The sequence below is a fragment of the Macaca mulatta genome, chromosome 15 (genome assembly GCF_049350105.2).
Source record: "Macaca mulatta isolate MMU2019108-1 chromosome 15, T2T-MMU8v2.0, whole genome shotgun sequence".
Classification (NCBI taxonomy): Eukaryota; Metazoa; Chordata; class Mammalia; order Primates; family Cercopithecidae; genus Macaca; species Macaca mulatta.
The window spans coordinates 66200842-66216450 of record NC_133420.1 but is presented as its reverse complement, the minus strand read 5'-3'; the positions used below and the strand labels follow the sequence as shown (position 1 = coordinate 66216450).

General features: G+C 47.0%; 1 protein-coding gene, 2 long non-coding RNA genes and 1 other non-coding gene across 10 annotated transcripts in view; 2 read left to right on the top strand and 2 right to left on the bottom strand.

Moving 5' to 3' along the window:
* The window catches only part of B4GALT1 (beta-1,4-galactosyltransferase 1), a 66068-nt gene extending 65066 nt beyond the window's left edge, over positions 1–1002 (bottom strand). For 6 of the 7 annotated variants that reach the window (XR_013404600.1, XR_013404599.1, XR_013404601.1 and 3 more), the window contains exon 1: positions 284–1002. Coding sequence is in view for 3 of the 7 variants with exons in the window: in XM_077965152.1 (XP_077821278.1) it covers positions 284–695 (412 nt within the window). In the remaining 4 variants the exon portion in view is untranslated. 7 annotated transcript variants of the gene reach the window in all.
* Positions 1003–1085: 83 nt separating this feature from the next.
* On the bottom strand, positions 1086–8918 carry LOC144334681 (uncharacterized). The gene is made up of 2 exons (XR_013404802.1): positions 8656–8918; positions 1086–3310 (listed from the first exon to the last, which is right to left on the bottom strand). It is a non-coding gene; the product is annotated as an uncharacterized LOC144334681 (long non-coding RNA).
* LOC106993714 (uncharacterized) lies at positions 6769–14297 on the top strand. Its single transcript, XR_001440027.3, has 3 exons — positions 6769–6978; positions 11407–11456; positions 13321–14297. It is a non-coding gene; the product is annotated as an uncharacterized LOC106993714 (long non-coding RNA).
* On the top strand, positions 8058–8183 carry LOC114672918 (U4atac minor spliceosomal RNA). Its single transcript, XR_003723443.1, has one exon. It is a non-coding gene; the product is annotated as a U4atac minor spliceosomal RNA (small nuclear RNA).
* Positions 14298–15609: the final 1312 nt, after the last annotated feature.

The window sequence follows — 15609 nt, the reverse complement described above, 5'->3', positions numbered from 1 at the left end:
GAAGTCTCCAAGGCCGCCTCTGGTTCTGGGGCTAGAGGGGCCTCGGGACTTCCCTGGGCGGTCCCGGCCCCAAGCCGCCTACATGACTCCCCAGGGACCCACTTCCCAACCCTTCTCTCCCATCCAGTCCCGAGCCTCTGGGATTTAAAACTCTAATCCAGAACAGGGAGGCTGGCTCCCGTAGAAGAGCCAAAGAGCCAGCCTGAGGGAATGTCTGGGGGATCCTGTCGGGGAAATCCGGGGGAGTCTCAATCCTCGGACTGGCGCCGACCCGAGTCCTTACCGAGCAGCGGGGACTCCTCAGGGCAGGCGGGCAGCGGCAGCGAGGTGGTCTGGGGCACTGGGACCGAGGTCAAGTTGCTCGCGGGGCCGGGGCCAGAAGCCGCGACTGGGCTGGAGTCGCCAGCCGGGCGCGGCTGGGAGGAGGCGCCTAGAGGAGGCGGCGGCCGGGCCCCTCTGGTCCCGAGTTCCCCGGAGGGCTGCCCGATGGCGGCGGCACCGTTCGAGCCGCCCTGCAGCGATGTGGAGACTCCGACCAGCTGGGGCAAGCGGCTCAGGTCGCGGCCAGCCAGGTAGTAAACTAGGGTGACGCCAAGGTGCAGAGCGCAGACGGCCACGAGCAGGCGGCAGGCCCGCTGCAGCGACGCGCCAGGCATCGCGGCGCTGCCGCCCAGGAGCGGCTCCCGAAACCTCATCTTCCCGCCGCCGCTTTAAGAAGGGTGTGGGCTACAGGAGGGGAGGCGACCCGCCCGCGGGCCGCCCGCCAGGCGCTGCCCCACAGCGGCGACCGGGGGAGGGCCCGGAGGGAGGGCGGGCAAGCGCGGCGCCAGGGGGAGAGCGGCTGAGAGCTGAGACTCCTCCGGCCGGCCCGACCTGGGAGCGGCGAGAGGGCGCCCCAGGCGCGGGCGGGGAGGGGCGGGGCCCCGGCGGAGGCGGGGGCGGGGCCGGGCGCGGGGTTTTCGGGACGAGGGCGGGAAGGCGGGGCAGCCCGTGGCGGGACGGGCGCGCTGGGCGGGGCCTCGGGAGGGTGGGCAGCGGGCGGGGCGGCCTCGCGGGGTACCCGGAGTCTGACTCGAGCTCCGACGTTTGGCCGCGCACCGCCCTCTTCCTCCTGAGCCTTTGCGGCGGAGCTTCGGTCGCGTTGAGCCGCGCCTTCTCTTCCTCCTCCACGCTGCCCTCAACAGGCCGCGCCACTTCCTGGGGTGTGAAGGGACTCGGGTGCGAGCCTGGGCCTGCAGCGCGGCGGCGGAGAGAACGGAGAGGACAGCAGGCGGGTGGTTGGGTGGGGTGGTTGGGGCCGCGGCGGCGTTCCGGCCAGTGGGCCTTGATGGGCAAGGAAGAGAGGCAGAAAAAGGTTACCCAGGAAACGGGCTTCGACGTCGGGCGAGAGGTGGCAAGTTCGAAACCCCCTCCCTAACTCAGCCCGGCTGGCCCCCGCTGCTTAACGAGGGGTCCTGCGGCAAAGAAAGTGGACAGGTTGCCACTTCTGTGCCTCCCCATCGGGGAACCTGGGCTATAAGGGGTTCGCCGACCAGACCAGCTTGGTTTCAGGTGTGTGTGTGGTGGGAGTCCTGTATACTTTGAGGAGGAGAGCAGCAAGAAGCCTCTAACTCCCAGGCCAGCGTGCAGGAGAGCAGCCGGCGTTACAGTCTACACTGGGCTACACACGGTCCCATGAAGTAGGAGTTCTCCCCATGTCATAGAGTGGGGCCCCGGAAGATTAAGAAACTTGCCTAAGAGCCCACAGCTGGCAAGAGGCAGAATTGTGGCTCCAAAACCCGCATTTTGCCACAGGTTTACCCTTTGTTGATTTGCAAATAAGGGATGAAGGCTGTGTGGGTCAGAGACTTAAGCACTGAAGCCACTTGACCTCGATTTGACCCAGAGGCCTCAGACCCTGAGTGAGCAGAGACTCCTCATCCCGGAGAAAGACTCATGGAGGTGCTGTCAGTAATGTGGATAGGGAAGCTGTGGGCTCTGGCAGCCAACCAGCAGGGAATAACAGTAGCTACCTTATTTTGAGAGTTTACTATGCGCCATGAAGTAGGTGGTGTTACGGTGTCCATTTCACAGATGAGAAAATGAAGGCATATGAGTTGACACTTTGGTTGTGATCATACAGAATCAACTTTCCTCACTTCCTGGACACCAGATCCTTCTGATCTTCCTCACTTCACTGGCCATTTCTGTCTCCTCTCTGGACTTCTTCCCAAGTTGTTGAAGGCCCCGGCCGTAGTCCATGATGTTCTTTTGTGTCTACACTCCCTCTGAGTGATTTATAATATCCATATGCTGATCACTGATCTGTCTCCAGCCCAAATCTCTTCCCTGACCTCCAAATTCAACTGCTTATTTTACTGGCATCTCAAACACAATACATCTTGCCCCCAGCAACCTACTCCTTACACTCCTTATGCTCCACTCCCATTCTTACCTCCTTCGGAGAGTGATACTCTTGTTCATTCAGTTCCCCAGAATCTAAAAGGTGTCCTTGATGTGCTTCTCTTACTCTCAAATGCCATTTGCAAGCCCTCAGCCAGCTTTGTCTGTGCTACCTTCAAAACATCAAAATTCACCAACTCTGACGTAACCATCCTCGATCAAGCCACCATCATCTTGCCCTGGATTATATAGCAGATACTAATTGATCACCCTGCTTCCACCTCCTCCGTTCCTCCTCCCTAGTCTGTTTTCCACAGAGTATCCAGGAAATCTTTGTAAGCATAAATCAGATCATGCCATTTGTTCAGAACCAAATCCATAGAAGCCCTGTTCAATCTGGTTCCTATCTCCCTCCCCACCCACATCTATCACTACCATGCTGGACCTGCCTTAGCCACACTAGCCTGAGAGCTATTCCTTGAACTTGCCATATTTCTTCCTGCCTCAAGGCCTTTGTACTTGCTGTTCACTTTGCCTGAAACACTTGTCCCCAATATTTCATTCAATTCAGGTCTCTTAAATGTCACCTTATGACAGAGACCTTCTCAGACTACCTTATGCAGAATGGCCTCCTGCCTGAATCTGCTTAACCTGCTTGTTTTGTTTTTTTTGTTTGTTTTGAGACGAAGTCTTGCTCTTGTCCCTCAGGCTGGAGTGCAGTGGTGCAATCTTGGCTCACTGAAACCTCCGCCTCCCGGATTCAAGCAATTCTCCTGCCTCAGCCTCCCGAGTAGCTGGGATTACAGGCACCTGCCATCATGCTGGGCTAATCTTTTGTATTTTTAGTAGAGACGGGGTTTCATCGTTGGCCAGGCTGGTCTCGAACCCCTGACCTCAGGTGATCTGCCCGCCTTGGCCTCCCAAAGTGCTGGGATTACAGGTATAAGCCACCGTGCCCAGCCTTAACCTGCTTGATTTTTTTCAGAGTGGGTATCAACTACCCAACATTATGCATTTCTTTTCTGTTGTCTTGCCTCCCTCATTAGAAGATCAGCTTCATGAGAACGGGAAATTTCTCTCTTGTTCACTACTGTATCTTCAGCCCCTAAAACTGAGCCTGGCACGTACTTGGCGCTCAATCGATATTCTTTTGGGTTTTTTTCTTTGTTTGTTTGTTTTTTGAGGCAGAGTCTCACTCTGTCGCCTAGGCTGGAGTGCAGTGGTGTGATCTCAGCTTACTGTAAGCTCCGCCTCCCAGGTTCAAGCCATTCTCCTGCCTCAGCCTCCCAAGTAGCTGGGACTACAGGCGCCTGCCACCATGCCTGGCTAATTTTTTTTTATTTTTAGTAAAGATGGGGTTTCACCGTGTTAGCCAGGATGGTCTCAATCTCCTGACCTCGTGATCCACCCGCCTCAGCCTCCCAAAGTGCTGGGATTACAGTTGTGAGCCACCGCACCTGGCTGATATTTGTTAAAATACTTTTTAAATACCATGATCATCTTGATGTGGGAAGGGGAGAAGGGAAAAAATATTGCTAACTTAGTTCAGAACATAAAGTGGAGTTCTCTCAGGAGTTGGTAAAGGTGAAGCTGACCCCAGCACCCTGTGTTTAGGGGTAAAGTCAGCCTGGCCCATGAGTGAGGGTGGGTCAGATTAGTTCCACAACTGAAAATTAAGTGGAAGGGGAAATGGGGATGTCTTCCACTGGTATAGATGATGGCCAGGACATAGGACTGCAGCGGGTATTAGGAATCACAGACCTGTCCCAGGACACTCTGTGGCCAGAAATCGAGGAAAAGGAACAACACTTGCTGATTGCCTATCCCTCAGGAACTTGCAGAGTCCACTGAGGCCTGAGCACTAGTCTCAGCAGCCCCTGATCCACAGGCAACTAGAATTAGTAAATTACAAATAATACAGATGGCCCAGAAACCTTTGGGACAACATTATCTAGCAGTCCAGACATGAACTGGTGCTGGTGAGACAGACCCAGACAACCTTCCTTCCCACTGTCTCCAGCTCTTTTCCACTCTCGACTTCGTCAAGTGAAAAATTAATCCCATCCAGTGAGACAAATGGAGGAGGAAGTTGCAGTGCTGATTGGCCAAAAGCTGGCAAGGGGGCTTGGCTGTTGGCCCATCCATGGTGCTCATCTGCCCAGAATCACCAGCTCCCTGCCTCTCCCTGCAGCTGGCCTTCCTCTGCCCTCCCCTGGCGCCCTCTTCTGCACCTGTCAGGTTACATTTCTGTTTTTACCCTCATGGATCAGAAGGGCATCAAATAGTGCCTGGCACATAGTAGACAGTTATTTCAGTCATCTATTGCAGTGTAACACCTACCCCAAAACTTAGTGTTTTAAAACAACACTTTCTTGCAGTTTTGCAGTTGACTGGGCAGCTTTGGTTCACATGGTGTCAGCTGAGGCACTGGTACAGTTGGAAGTTCCAAAATGGCTTCACTCATGTGCATGGTAGTTGGTGCTGGCTGGGGGCTGGAAGCTCAGAATGGGTTGGGTCATGGGGCTTTCATTCTCCACTTGGACCTCTCCACAAAGGACTCTCCATGTGGCTGCATGGGTTTCCTCACAAACTAGAGGAAGCATTCCAAAAAGGAGCATGTCAAAAACACAGAAGATGCAGATCCCTTAAAGCCCAGCCGTAGCATCACTTCTAGGGCATTCTTTTGCTTAAAACAAGTTTATAGGGCAGTCCAGATTCAAGGGGAGTAAAACTGTCTCTGCCTCTTGTTTTTTCTTTTTTTTTGGATTAGATCTTCCTTTGTCAACCAGCCTGTAGTACAGTGGTGTGATCGTAGCTCACTGTAACCTCAAACTCCTGGGCTCAAGTGATTCTCCTGCCTCAGCCTCCCGAGTAGCTGGGACTACAGGGATGCGCCTCCATGTCAAGCTAATTTTTAAATTTTTAGTAGAGATGCGGTGTTGCGATATTGCTCAGGCTAGTCTCGAACTCCTGATCTCACGCAGTCCTCCTGCTTTGGCCTCCCAAAGCGCTGAGATTACCAGCATGAGCCATTTCACCTGACCAACTCCATCTCTTGATGGGAGGAGGGGCAAAGAATTGTCAGGCACCTTTAATCCACAGTAGTTTGCCCAATGGCCACAAATTATGTAGATTCTTCCCACAGGTAAAATACATTAGTGTCTTCCTAAGATCCCCCAAAGGTTCAACTAATTAAGACTTCAGGTCCAAAGTATTATCTAAATCAAATCCAGGTGTTACTGACCAAAGAGCAAAACACTCACTGCCCACTGTTCTAGAAACCAATACTGTGACACCAGGTTTTTAAGAAAAGAAAAGCTTTATACTGCAGGTAGGCCAACAGGGAGATAGAAGAGTCCAGCTGAAATCTCCTTGTGGTGACTTTAGGTCTCCCTGGGCTGTCTCAAGTCTCCCTGGGCTGGCTTTAAGGTAGTGTTTTTATCAGAAAAATTTTTGGGGGTGGATTCTGAGATTAATAAGTAACTGGTGGAAGGAAAGGGGAGGTCTGGAACGTCCTCAGGCATGCACAATTATTTCTTCATGCCTCTTCATGAGTCACATGTGCAATTCAGGGGGATTTAGAATGTTACATGTGGTGGAAATTTGTGACACCAGAAAGCTCTTTCTGTGCAAGAGCCCAGTTGCCCTATTGGTTCCAACTAATTTCAGCCAGTTCTTTTATCTCAAGCAGAGGGAGTTTTGGCATTTCAGCACATTGATTCTTTTCTTATCTGCCATCCTGCAAACTCAGGAATTTGTTAGTCATTGGTTTCTTTAACTCTTTGGGACACAGTTTCACAGGTATATTCCTCAGGTTCAGGGACGGGAGGTATGGATAGCCGGGTGCAGTGGCTCACACCTGTAATCCCAGGACTTTGGGAGGATGAGGTGGGAGGACCACTTGAGCCCAAGAGTTTGAGACCAGCCTGGGTAACATCTCTAAAAAATAAAGATAAGGCCGGGCGCGGTGGCTCACGCCTGTAATCCCAGCACTTTGGGAGGCCGAGGCAGGCGGATCATGAGGTCAGGAGATCGAGACCATCCTGGCTAACACGGTGAAACCCCGTCTCTACTAAAAATACAAAAAATTAGCCAGGCATGGTGGCGGGCGCCTGTAGTCCCAGCTACTCGGGAGGCTGAGGCAGGAGAATGGCGTAAACCCCGGAGGCAGAGCTTGCAGTGAGCCGAGATCATGCCACTGAACTCCAACCTGGGCGACAGAGCGAGACTCTGTCTTAAAAAAAAAAAAAAGATAAAAGAGGGACCCATGGATTATAAAGACAAATTACCTTATTCCTTTTTTTTTTCTCTCTCCCTTTTCCTGAGAAATTTAGTTAAAAAGTCACTAGGTAGGGTTGAGCAACATAAGAGTCCAAACAGCATAGACAGGGTGTCAAAGCCCAACCAGGATAGGGAGGGGTAAGGGAGTGGCGGGGAGGATAATAGCCCAGCAAAGAGGGTCGAAGCTCAGGAGAGTAAAAAGGTCCTCAGGACCTGAGCATGGTAGGAAGTCTCCTGTGAAGGGCAACTGAGTACAGGGTGTTGAAGCCAAGACGTGATGAAGAGAGTGTTGAACACAGGAACACTGATTAAAAAGTAAGTATATGGCCGGGCATGGTGGCTCACACCTGTAAACCCAGCACTTTGGGAGTCCAAGGCGGACAGATCACCTGAGGTCAGGAGTTAGAAACCAGCCTGGCCAACGTGGTGAAACTCCATCTCTACCAAAAATACAAAAAGTAGCTGGGCTGGGTGGCACATGCCTGTAGTCCACAGCTGCTTGGGAGGCTGAGGCAGAAGAATCACTTGAACCTGGGAGGCAGAGGTTGCAGTGAGCTGAGATTGTGCCATCGCACTCCAGCCTAGTCTACAGAATGAGACTCCGTCTCAAAAAAAAAAAAAAAAGTAACTGTATATAGATGAGAGTTACCCAAGTTTCTGACAGTCAGAGGAGTTACAAATATAGACAGGGAAAAAACTAAACTGAATCCTTTGATACATTATTTAAAGTTGAGAAATTGGTGTGAATTCATGATTTTCGATATAGTGAAAAATGATGAAATAAGAATGGTGTGTGTGTGTGTGTGTGTGTGTGTGTGTGTGTGTGTATTGTCTGGGAGCAGAAATTTCCCAAGGCCATGAGCACATCTAGCAGCCAAGTCTTGGTTTCTAAACACCATTCTCCAATAAAAGGACTTAGGTATTCTTGGAGAAAAGGCTGATTGCTGATTCAAGGGATTGGCTAGGAATATTACAAGATGAACTTGGAAAGTCTTGTGTCAGAAAGTGAGGAAGAACTCCAAGAATGATAAGATTATGTCAAAAAGACACAGAAATCAGTTTGAAGGGGCTCCCATTGGCCAAATATAGAAAAATTTGATCATGAAAATAAATATTGATAGATACAATTTATTACCAGTTGAACAAAGTAAACCATGAGTCCATAGTGATATAAATAAGTGGAATTTGATGAGTAACAATATATTTACCTAATTTCAAATACTGCCTTAAGAAATACTAATAATTTTAATGGGAAACATTAGAGAAATCCAAATTGTGAGACATTCTAGAAAACAACCATCCTGAAGTCTTCCAGAATGTCAAGGTCATGATAGTCAAAGATTGAGAAAATGTTCTCATCACAATTGAAGGAAAATAAAGAGAAATAACAACTAACTATCCTTTTCTTGGGGTTACACTACTGTCCAAAGAGCATGTAGTGAGGGCAGTACTGCCAATGTCTACACAACACACCTGCATCAACTAGAGCTTTGCTTTAGCTTGGTGCAATTTTTGGAAAAATGAAAAACTGAAGGAAAAAAACTAAATGCAACATGTGATTCTAAAGTGGATCCTTCTATTATAAAGAATATTCTCTGGGCATGGTGGCTCACATCTGTAATCCTAGCACTTTGGGAGGCCGAGGCAGGCAGATCACCTGAGGTTAGGGGTTCAAGACCAGCCTGGCCAACATGGCGAAACACCATCTCTACTAAAAATACAAAAATTAGCCAGGCGTGGTGGCACATGCCTGTAATCCTAGCTACTCAGGAGGCTGAGGCAGGATAATCACTTGAACCTGGGAGGTGGAGGTTGCAGTGAGCCGAGATCGTGCCACTGCCCTCCAGCCTGGGTGACAAGAGTGTGACTCCGTCTCAAAAAAAAAAAAAAATATATATATATATATATGTGTGTGTGTGTGTGTGTGTGTGTGTGTGTATATGTATATTATTGGGGGCCAGGAGCAGTGGCTCATGCCTGTGATCCCAACACTTTGGGAGGCCAAGACAGGTGGACCACTTGAGGCTAGGAGTTCAAGACCAGCCTGACCAATGTGGTGAAACCCCATCTCTAGTAAAAATACAAAAATTAGCTGGGTATGGTGGTGTGCACCTGTAATCCCAGCTACTTGGGAAGCTGAGGCAGGAGAATCACTTGAACCTGGGAGGTGGAGGTTGCAGTGAGCCAAGATCATGCCACTGCACTCCAGCCTGGGCGACAGAGCAAGACTCTGTCCAAAAAAAAAAAAAAAAAAATTATAATCTTATGGACCCATCATCCTATATGCTGTCCATTGTTGACTGAAATGTTGTTATGTGGCACATGATGGTATTTGAGAGTAAATTTCTCATGTATATAATTAGAGTCCTAGTGTGGTTCATGCCTCATGCCTATAATCCCAGCTCTTTGGGAGGCCAAGGCAGGAAGATCGCTTGAGGCCAGAAGTTTGAAACTAGCCTGGGTAACAGAGCAAGACCCCTGTCTCTACGAAAATTTTTTTAAATTATCTAGACATGGTGGTGCATACCTGTAGTCCTAGCTACTCGGAAGGCTGAGGCCGGGAGATCATTTGAGCCCAGGAGTTTGAAGTTATAGTAAGCTATGATCAAGCCACTGTACTCCAGCCTGGATGACAGTAAGACCCTGTCACTAAAAAATAAAAATTAAGTTAAAAAAAGAATATTATTGGGATGACCAGTGAAACTGGGATGGGGACTAAGGATAAAATGATAATAATGTAGCCATGTTAACTTCCTGTTTTGATGATTATATTGTGGTTACACTGGAAATATACACAAAAGGGTTTTGGAGTAATAGGGCATCATATCAGAAATTTACTCTCAAGTACCATCATGTGCCACATAACGCTTCAGTCAACAGTGGACAGCATATAGGATGATGGGTCCATAAGATGATAATAAAGCTGCCCTGTACAGGTATACTATTTTTTATATTTTACACTGTATTATTACTGTGCCTTTTCTAGGTTTAGATATGTTTAGATACACACTTACCATTGTGTTACAGTTGCCTACAGTGTAGGCAGTAACAGTAACATGCTGTGCAGGTTTGTAGCCTGGGAGCAATAGGCCGTACCATATAACCTAGATGTATAGTGGGCTGTACTATCTAGATTTAGGCTCACTCTATGATGTTTGCACAATAACAAAATTGACTAACGACATATTTCTCAGAAAAAAATCCCCATGATTAAGCTGTATATGACTGTAGTCTAAAAAAATTATTTGTACTAAACTTGCAACTTCTCCTTAAGTGACTTTTCCCCCACACATCTAACATATAATGGAAATACAAGGACAAGAAAACCACAATAGACACTCCCATTTAGAATAGGAGATTAATAAGAGGCACATAGCAGTCATTAGCAAATCTGAGAACTAACCATGCACTTGTCACCAACTCCACCTGCTCCAGGGGCAGGGAATGTGATTCTCTGTGGCTCTTATCTCTACCCTTGGATGGAGCTCTTGGCTCCATCCTTTGAGTCATTCCTCCTTTTCCAAAAGAAATAGGCTTTGTTCACAGTCGTTAACTTGTTCAAGATGCTTCACTGGGTACCCAGTGTGCTCTTTTCATGTTGAACTATTGTCTGTTTTAGCTCAAGCCACTACTGCTTACACTGGTACTATTCTTGTAGGGGAAAAAACTGGACTTTCCATGAATTTTATTTTTAATCAAACCATACCCCCAAATCTCGAGATAAGCCCTTCCCTCCTTTAGGCTGTGAATTACAGTGCTGTGGACCAAACCTTTAAGACTCTTAGAAGCACTTTAGTCTACATGAGAGGTTTAGGAGGCACTGTTTTAAGTCTTTCTGAGATCTCAACAGTCTTACAACCATAAAAAAGAACAAAATTATGTCCTTTGCTGCAATATGGATGCAGCTGGAGGCCATTATCCTAAGCAAATTAATGCAGGAACAGAAAACCAAATACCACATGTTCTCACCAATAAGTGGGAGCTAAACATTGAGTACACACGACACAAAGGTGGGAACAATAGACTCTGGGGACTCCAACAGAGGTGGGGGGACAAGAGTTGAAAAACTACCTATTGGGTACTACCTACTGGGTGATAGGATCAATAGAAGCCCAAACCTCAGCATCATGCAATATACTCATATAACAAACCTGAACCTGTACCCCTGAATCTAAATTTCTTTTTAAATTGCTACCCATATATTAGTATATGCCAATAATATACTAATAGAGTACAAAAAATAACTAATATAACATTTGAGAAACAACAACAAAAGTCTTACAGCCACATCCTTGACCTTAAGTCCCCATTTTACAGGGAAGGTCTTGGAATTAATATTCCCTCTAGGTTTTAATTTACTTTGAGCATTTTTTTTTCTGGCTGTAGATAATGCCCTGGACCCTCTATAGTTTCTCAAAATTTTGCTTGAAACAAAATAGTTTCTTCTTCCTGTACTTCTTCACAGGCAGCTAAAGGGGGTAAGTTGGCATTTTGAACATTTTGCCTAGAAATCTCCATACCAAGGCGGCAAGTTCAATTATTTTATCCGCATTACTACGTTACCACTATGTCACTTAGGTCCTGAATAACCTCCCACAACTTCCTCACTGTGCTGTCATCCTCCTTCCTACACTTCAGGACTCTGAAGCTTCCTGATTCCAAAGTCAATGTTATATGTTTTAGTTTTTTGTTATGGAAGCTCCCCACTTCTGGGTGTTAATTTGTTTTAATTATCTATTGCAGGGGTTGGGAAACTAGTTTGCATGGCCAAACCTAGCCCACCATCTGTTTTGGTAAGTGAAAATGCATTAGAACTCAGCCATGTTCTTTTGTTTGTGTATTTTCTATGGTTGTTTTCATACTGTGATGGCAAAGTTTAGTAGCAACAGAGATCATCTGGCCTGCAAAACCTAAAATATTGACTATCTGATCTTTTACGGAAAGTTTGCCAATGCCTGATTTATTGCTATGCAAAACAAAACAAAACAAAACTACTCAAAATGAATCTCTTAAAACAACAATTTATTATTTCTTACAATTATGTGTGTTACCCATTAACCCAATGGTTTTCTGCTTCACAGAGTGTTGGCTGGGGTGGTAGAAAGTCTGGAGGTACAAATGACCTCACCCACATGGCTGAAAGTTGGTGCTAGTTGCCAACTGGAAGCTCAGCTGGAACTGTTAGCCAGGTGTCTCACTTCTCTTCCTCCAGGTGGGCCCCCACAGAGTTGGTTGGGTCTCTTCACAGCTTTGCAGCTGGGTTCTCAGAAGGAGCATTCTGAATGCATAGGAGAGAACAGAATACTTTGTTGTTGTTGTTGTTTTGAGACAGGGTCTCGCTCTGTTGCTCAGGCTGGAGTGCAGTGGTGTGTGATCTTGGCTCACTGCAACCTCCACCTCTTGGGCTCAGGTGATCCTCCTAACTCAGCCTCCTGACTAGTTGCTACTACAGGTGTGCACCACCCTGCCCAGCTAATTTTTGTATTTTTAGTAGATATGGGGTTTTGCCATGTTGCCCAGGCTGGTCTCAAACTCCTGGGGTCAAGTTTTCTACCCACCTCGGCCTCCCAACATGCTGGGATTGCGGGCATGAGCCATTGTGCCTGGCCCAGAAGATCTCTTCAGGCCAAGCCTCAGAAGTTATACAGTGATACATAGCTACATTCTATTGGTCTGCATAAGTCACAGCACCAACCTAGGTTCAAGGGGAGAGGAAATAGACTCCACATATTGATAAGAGATGTAGGAAAGAATTTGTGGCTGTTTTTAATCCATCACAACACAAATAAACTGCCTGTCAGGATAGTATTACCATCTATATTTTGTTCTGAGTGCTCAACTATACTTGTTCTCATGACCCAAAGTGGGTCTGCTTCCTCCTCTCACCCCTTTATCCCAGCCTGTACAAAGGTGCCATAGCACTGGGTCCAGGCCCTGCTCAGTGACTTTGGTCATCCATTTCCAGCAACATCTATACCCAACATATATATCGAGACTGTAGACAGGATACATCTACAGTCTGCTGGGATGGGTTATTTGCCTCAAGGGCTGCTTTCTCAGATCCTAGAAAGGCCAACAGAAGCCTGGTAACTGCCTTCAATTGCTGTATCTTAAAATTGTTGGAATATCCCATAACTAATTGCTAATTAGTTATTGCCATAATAATGCTGCTTAGCAAATAACCACCAAATTGAAGTGCTGTACAATAATAAAGCATGTATTTCTCTCTCAGGTGTCCATGGATTGGCTGAGACAGCTCTGATTAAGGATGTAGTAGCTCTGTAGGTTGGCTAGGTTAGTCTATGCCATGTGTCTCTATGTCTTCTGGGATACCCACCAAGGGCATGTTTTTCACATGGCACAAGATGGGTGAGCAAAATGCCCCAATATTTCATAAGGCCTGTGGTTGGAGTGGTCACTTCCACCCACATTCTATCAACCAAAACAAGTTGGCCAACCCAACATTATCATCTTCTGCCTCTAGTGGGAGAAATTTCAAAGTTACATGGCAAAGGGACTGGATATAGGGAGTGGTAAAGAATTAGGAATAATGCAACCCTCCATGACTTTTTCTTTTTCTGGCGCTAGAATGGTGGTTGGGAATTGTGCTCCAGAACAATTCACAATTTGTAATATCTCTGGTCTCTTTTCCTCCAGTTTCCTGCTGTTCCCAGCCTGCACTATGGACTTCATCAGATTTCAGCATTAGAGAGAATATGGAAGGACATCAACCTAACTTCATCCAGTGAGGATTTCCACACACCATACACTCTCTGAGAGTTCTCCTGGCTTTGTGTGCACACCACCAGTGACAGGGAGCTCGCTATGTCATGAGGCAGCCTGCTCCCTTGTGGCTATCACTGACCCAACTATTAAGCCTTCTTATACAGACAGTCCCTGACTTGCCATTAGACTTACGACTTTTTTTTTTTTTTTTTTTTTGAGACAGAGTCTCGCTTTGTGGCCCAGGCTGGAGTGCAGTGGCCGGATCCCAGCTCACTGCAAGCTCCGCCTCCTGGGTTTATGCCATTCTCCTGCCTCAGCCTCCCGAGTAGCTGGGACTACAGTTGCCCACCACCTCGCCCGGCTAGTTTTTTTTGGTATTTTTTAGTAGAGACGGGGTTTCACCGTGTTAGCCAGGATGGTCTCGATCTCCTGACCTCGTGATCCGCCCGTCTCGGCCTCCCAAAGTGCTGGGATTACAGGCTTGAGCCACCGCGCCCGGCCAACTTACGACTTTTTGATTTTACAGTGGTGCAAAAACAATATGCATTCAGTAGAAACTGTATTTCAAATTTTGAATTTTGATCTTTTCCCAGGCTAGCAACATATGAAGGCCAACCTTTTGTTTTTAAAATAGGCTTTGTGTTAGATGCTTTTGCCCAACTATAGGTTAATGTAAATGTTCTGAGAATATTTAAGGAAGGCTAGGCTAAACTGTGATCTTTGGGAGCTTAGATATGTTAAGTGCATTTTCGACTTACAATATTTTCAACTTACGATGAGTTTATTGGGATGAAGCCCATTGTAAATAAAGGAACATCTGCATTAAGCTAAAATTCATGTCTATAACTTCGTCAGTAATATCAAGTCTGTTCCTCAGAGCCAGAGAATAAACTGAATCATTTTCCACATGATGGTCTTTCTGCTGTTTAAAGAGATCAGCCATGTACCTTCTCCCAAGCTGAAGACAACTCCTCACCAGGCTACCTATCAATTCTACCTTTTTTTAAAAAGAGATGGGGTCTCACTATGTTGCCTAGCCTGGTCTTGAACTCCGAGCTCAAGTGATCCTCCCACCTCAGCCTTCTGAGTAGCTGGGATTATAGGCACACACCACCATGCCCAGCTCCATTTCCATTGTTCTTCATGCTTCCTTGTTAAGTTCCTTCCCTATCCTGATTATTATTCTTTGATTGGGCTTTGACTCCCTGGGCATTTAGTAGGGTCCATAACTGAATGCAGCATTCCAGCCAGGGTCTAAGCAACAGAATAGAGCAGGACCATCATCTCCGTAATGTCAAATATCATACTTTCATCAATGTCTTCTGAAACAATGGTTTTGACTATGAAAACAGTCAATTATAACACTGCTCTGCCATGGCCACCACTGCCCATGATTATTTAACACCACTGCTACAGGACCGTTCACCACTGCTACAGGACCGTTCATGCTGCTGCTGCCTCCATGAATAATTTCTACACCACTCCTGCCTCTTAGCATCGCTCCTAAGAATTCAGAGTCTTCAGTGGGAATGACTGAGCCAATTCACATGCTTGAGCCCTAGCTGCCAGGTAGGGGAGGAATGAATCTTCCCCTTTCTGCCTCCATGGTGGGAGCTAGGGCATTGCAGCCCTCCAGTACTACATACACTGGAAAATTCTTCCTAAATAAGATGGGGGATTGCATGCTGAGTGGACAAGTATAATGGCAAAGGTTCGCTCCAGTCATTTTAAAAAGTTCAATTTCCCTTTAATTGTACTATTATCCAACCCATATTTTCCTCTTTAGTCACAGGAATAATATGCCACAGATTGTAAAAGGCCGGCTCAGTTTGCCAACAGACTATCAAATGCAGCTCTGTGATCTGGCAGTTTAGGGACCTGTTAAAAAAGGAAATATGATAGTCTTTGCTCTGGCTTGTTCTGAGAAATCTCCACTTCCTTTACATCTTTAAAAGTCTATTCTTGGCCAGGCACAATGACTCACGCCTATAATCCCAGCACTTCAAGAGGTTGAGGCAGGGGGATTGCTTGAGCCCAGGAGTTCAAGATCAGCCTGGGCGACATAGTGAGACTTTGTCTCTATTAAAAATAAAAAAATTAGCCAGGCGTGGTGGTGGTATGTGTTTGTAGTCACAACTACTCATGAGGCTGAGGTGAGAGGATTGCCTAAGCCCAGGAGGTTGAGGTGGCAGTGAGATGTGATTGCACCACTGCATTCCA